Below are 4,839 nucleotides of genomic sequence, written 5' to 3' on the forward strand. Positions count from 1 at the left end.
TTTTTTTAAATATTTATTTATTATGTATACAATATTCTGTGTGTCTGCCTGCAGGCCAGAAGAGGGCACCAGACCTCACCACAGATGGTTGTGAGCCACCATGTGGTTGCTGGGAATCGAACTCAGGACCTTTGGAAGAGCAGACAATGCTCCCAACCACTGAGCCATCTCTCCAGCCTGAAACTATGGTGTTTTAAAAGGATTGCTAATTTATATCTATGGAGGCTGACTTCCCCACAATCCATTGGTCTTCGCATTGTGTCCAGCTGTGGTTTTCTGTTATGATCCCCTTTTGATAATTGGTTGTTCAGTACAAAGCCCTGAAGTCATATAGATTCAAACAACAAAAAATAACTCAGTAGGTTGTTTATATAAATACAAATATATATTCCTTATATAAGGTATCAGCCACACTCCTTAAAAATTATGTAGAGTTGTTCTTTTTCAATTTATTTTAATGAACCGAATTTCTAGTTATCTACTATTATGGTATTAATAAGAAATGTCCCTTAAACACATTCATGGGTTTGAATATGACACCAAGAAGATTGTCATCTATTGAGATTATTGAACCTTTGGGAGGCGGAGGCTGACTGAAGGAAGGAGGCTGTGGTTGGCTGGTCCTGAGGGTTATAGTCCAGGCCCCTTGCACTGAGCTTTCTGCTCCGGGTGGGTATCACATAAGCAAGCCGCCCAACAAGCTCCCACAGGCATCAACTCCTCCATTTTAGTTGGAATGGTTTCCCATCCTGATGGACTGCCTTTTCTGAATATACACCAAAGAAATTCTTTCTCTACTACCTTGTTTCATTTAAGTATTTGGTCATAGGGAGATAAACTTAACTTACTACACATCTAGCTACAGGGTACCTGGTAATTGTTTTAATATTTGTGTTGTTTTACATATACATTTGCTATTCTTTGAGCAATGTATAAAATGGATGTATGAAATGTATTTTGACCACATGTACCCTCATGTTACCTCCAATTCCTCCCAGGTCCTCCACCCCCAAGTCCTTCCTCCTCCCAACTCTTACGTATATGTCCTCTATATAAATGGTCCTCTGGTTCCAGTTAGCACTGCTCATATGGCCAGGGATGTGTGGCCGTCCACTGGAGCATAGGCAGTGTACCTTTGTTTACTCCTCTAAAGAAAGAGTTCTTTCTGGTACGCATTCCTTTCTTATGCTGTACCATACTTATCTGTGAGGCAAGCCTTCAAGTCACACTGCAAATCCTTAGATAAGATTTCAGTACTATGTAGTTACCAAAGCCCTTCTTCTGTTCTATTGCAAAATCACCAAAGCCTTATGTTGCTGGTGAGATGAGCAAAGATGTCTCCTGTTACTAAAGGATAAAGTGGTCTTGTCGAACAACTTTTCTCCATGGGAGCCCTACAGAATGTCTTTTATGCTTGGGTTGTTTCTCCACATCTTTAGATGTGCCCATGTTACTGCCGGTCTGTATCATATTTTACCTTCCCCTCCAATGACACGTCCTCTATAATTAGCCAGCACTCCTTCTACTTTATGCCTTTCCAATTTTGCGGAGACTTAGAAAAAAATATATAAAGCAAAAGTTTGATGGCGTAGAGAATGTGAGATCCAATTAAAACACCAAGAAACAAAGTTCAGACCTCAGGAAAAAAGTTTAGTAAAATAGTATGGAAGAACAACTCTACTGCTGTGTACCGTGTTCTTGTTATGGAAACCCTTTACACACCTAATGCTCTAAGATGAAGCTGCCTACTCTGCAGACAGCACAGGGTTTCACTTGAAAAGAAAACTTACCTATTACCATAGTTCTGCCAAATCAGCTAGGAAGAAAACTGGCAGTGTTACTCTGACAACAGAAGGGATTAAGACAGTAACTTCTGCATGGGATGGTCTGGCAGTATGTCTGCTGTCGTTGTGTAACAATGATATCCAATGAACTCCTGATCGTCCTGCCTCTCTACCTCCAATTCTTAAATCTAAACAAAAGGCACAGCACTTTCGTAATGTACTTTGGAGAATCAGGTGGACTGATCATCACAATAAAAGAAAACTTCTCCATGTCAAAGGACGTCACCGACCATACTGTTAATACAAGCAGTAGTAAGTGTTCACAGCAGATTTGTAACTGATACAATTTAGAAGCAATATAAATACTCAGGAAAAAATATGCTTTGACTGAATGGAATAGCCTAAAGATACTAAAATGAATGAATTAATGAACTGCATAAACCAAAGCATTGCATACTTTGAAAGGATTAAAATGGTGAGTTTTATGCTTTATTAATTTTATTTCAACAAAAATACCCTCAAATGTTTTCCTGAACACCAAATGGGAGAAAATCCAGGATTTTAAAATCCCACTAAACTACAGTTTTTGAAACATCACAAACTATAATCATGTTTGTAGAACTGTTTTATTATGATAAAGCCAGCAAAACTTTGTGCATACACATATAATCAAAACTGCCCTCCTGAAATAAACATTCAAATTTTTCCAAAAACAAAATTAAGATCTTATATTCTTTCCAAGCTACTAATACAGTTATTTTTGGTAATGGCAATTCTAACTCTTAACATTACCTGAAAATAGTTGACCTTCTTTATAAAAGCAACCTAGAGAACAACAGCAAAGTTGTACCAAACTCTTTCTTTTGGAATTCTCCTAGTCTGCAAAATTATCACGTATAAGAATAAAATTGAAACGCAAACGTTTAATATATAACTTACACACAGTGAAATTCACAAAGTTGCAAGTATACATTTTATATTTTGCACTACTATAATCACAAAATGTATAAAGGTGTGATGTTAGGTATTTTGCAACTAATAACCTGTATGATGATGTTCCAAGGTTGAATGATGCTAAAGAAAAGCACTGCTTATAAAATATCTGATAAAAATATTTATCTCTATTAACATTACAACAGGAAGGTACATGTTACCAAATTATGATATCACATAGGGCAGTTTTAGACAATACTCAGAGACACCTCCTCTTCTCCACCTTGTTTGAAATCTTTGTTTTCAGCTTCTTCTTCGGCCTCCACCTTGCTTTCATCTTTCTTGTCTTCATCATTTCCTTCCCCTGCAACCTCTTTTTCTTTGCCTTCTTCCTCCTTTTTCTCCTCCTCTTTCCCATCATCTTTCTCCTTTCCGTTTCCCTCACTCTGACCTTCCTGTTCATCTTCTTTGTTTTCCTCTTTGTATTTTCCACCTTCCTCTTCTTCTTCCTCTTTCTGTTCCTTAACTTCTTCCTCAGCTTCAGCTTTCTCTTCTTTGTCATCTTTCTCTTCTTCCTTCTTCCCATCCCCTTCCTCCTCTTTGCTGTCTTCTTTTTCATCACCTCCTTTGCCTTCATCATCTTTGTCCTCTTTTGCGTCCCCACTTCCTGCTGCATCTGGCTTCTCTTCCAGGACTTCTTCACTCTTTTCATCTTTCACCTCCTCATCTTTATCTTTGTCCTCTTTTCCATCTTCACCTTTCTCTAAATTTTGGATGTTTTCCACTGGCTCATCATTTTTTCCTTCTGCTGCCACGACTTCTTTCTTTTCTCCTCCACCTTCTTCAGCATTTTCATTCATCTCTTCTTTGACTTCCTCCACTTCCATCTTTTGAACGGGTGGCTAAATAAAACAAGGAAAAAGGAGATTTTAAATTTAGAGCTGTTTTCTCTCACATGTTTACATCAGATTATATCTGTTTCATGAAAAGCCTAATTGAATTTCTTTTCCCTGAAAGTAGTTTATCCATGAAACAACCATATCACGAAAATATTCTAAATAATATCCAAGTATAATATCTTGATCGAAAGCACCACAAATAGATGTCTGAAGAAACCATAAATTCAGTAAAGCTTGTCTATATAAACAATTTTCATTACAAATATGATGAAACAAAGTAAATAAATATAGGATGTTTATTTATTTATTCTGTGTCATAAATTTTCAGTAAGCTGAGGAGACAAAGAAGTCCTAGGGAAAACTATGCTGTTTTTTCTTTGGAGACAAGGTTTTGCTACACAGCCCAGGCCGGCCTTTGAACTCAGTGATTCTCTGACTTTCACCTATCAAATACTGAGTGTGGTAGTTTGAATACGAATGGCCACCACAGATTCATATATTTGAATGCTTAGTTCTCAGGGAGTGGCACTGCTTGACGAGGAGTTGGAGGCGGGCGTTGGCCCTGGTGGAGTAAGTTTGGCCTTGTGGTGGGCTTCCATGTTTTAGAACCCCAATCCTGGCCCAGTGCCACTCTCTTCCTGCTGCCTTTGCAGGAATTCCCAACTACTCCTTCCTGGATGCTGAACACGCAGCACCGGAAGCCTGAATGCTGCCATGCTCCTGTCATGATAATAGACTAATCCTCTGAAACTGTAAAGCAACCCTAAACCAGCCCCAATTAGATGTTTTCTTTTATAAAAGTTGCTGTGATTATGCTGTCTCTTCACGGCCAACAAACCTTAAGGTCCTGGGGTAATAGGTAGGCATCACCAAGCACAATTCACATGTGTGCTTATGCATGCGTGTTTGTGTGTGACAGTATCTCATGATGTAGCTCTGGCTGTCCTGTGTGTGTGTGAGAGAGAGACAGAGAGGCAAAGACAGAGAGAATCTCATCAGGTAGCTCTGGCTGTCCTGTGTGTGTGTGAGAGAGAGACAGAGAGGCAAAGACAGAGAGAATCTCATCAGGTAGCTCTGGCTGTCCTGTGTCTCTGTGTGTGTGTGTGTGTGAGAGAGCGAGAGAGAGACATACAAAGAGAGAGAGAGACAGAGACAGAGAGTATCGCATGTAGTTCTGGCTGGCCTGTGTGTGTGTGTGTGTGAGAGAGAGAGAGAGAGAGAGA

The 4,839-nt window shown here is 39.2% G+C and overlaps 1 protein-coding gene across 1 annotated transcript in view; it reads right to left on the reverse strand.

Moving 5' to 3' along the window:
- Positions 1-2,391: 2,391 nt before the first annotated feature.
- Hmgn5 (high mobility group nucleosome binding domain 5) overlaps positions 2,392-4,839 on the reverse strand; it is a 9,511-nt gene continuing 7,063 nt past the window's right edge. Inside the window, exon 6 of the mRNA XM_050127566.1 lies at positions 2,392-3,619. Within this exon, the coding sequence (XP_049983523.1) occupies positions 2,966-3,619 (654 nt within the window). The 3' untranslated portion in view covers positions 2,392-2,965. The remainder of the gene's footprint in view (positions 3,620-4,839) is intronic.

The sequence above is a fragment of the Alexandromys fortis genome, unplaced genomic scaffold, assembly GCF_014885135.2.
Source record: "Alexandromys fortis isolate MF-2015 unplaced genomic scaffold, M_Fortis_MF-2015_v1.1 scaffold_188, whole genome shotgun sequence".
NCBI lineage: Eukaryota > Metazoa > Chordata > Mammalia > Rodentia > Cricetidae > Alexandromys > Alexandromys fortis.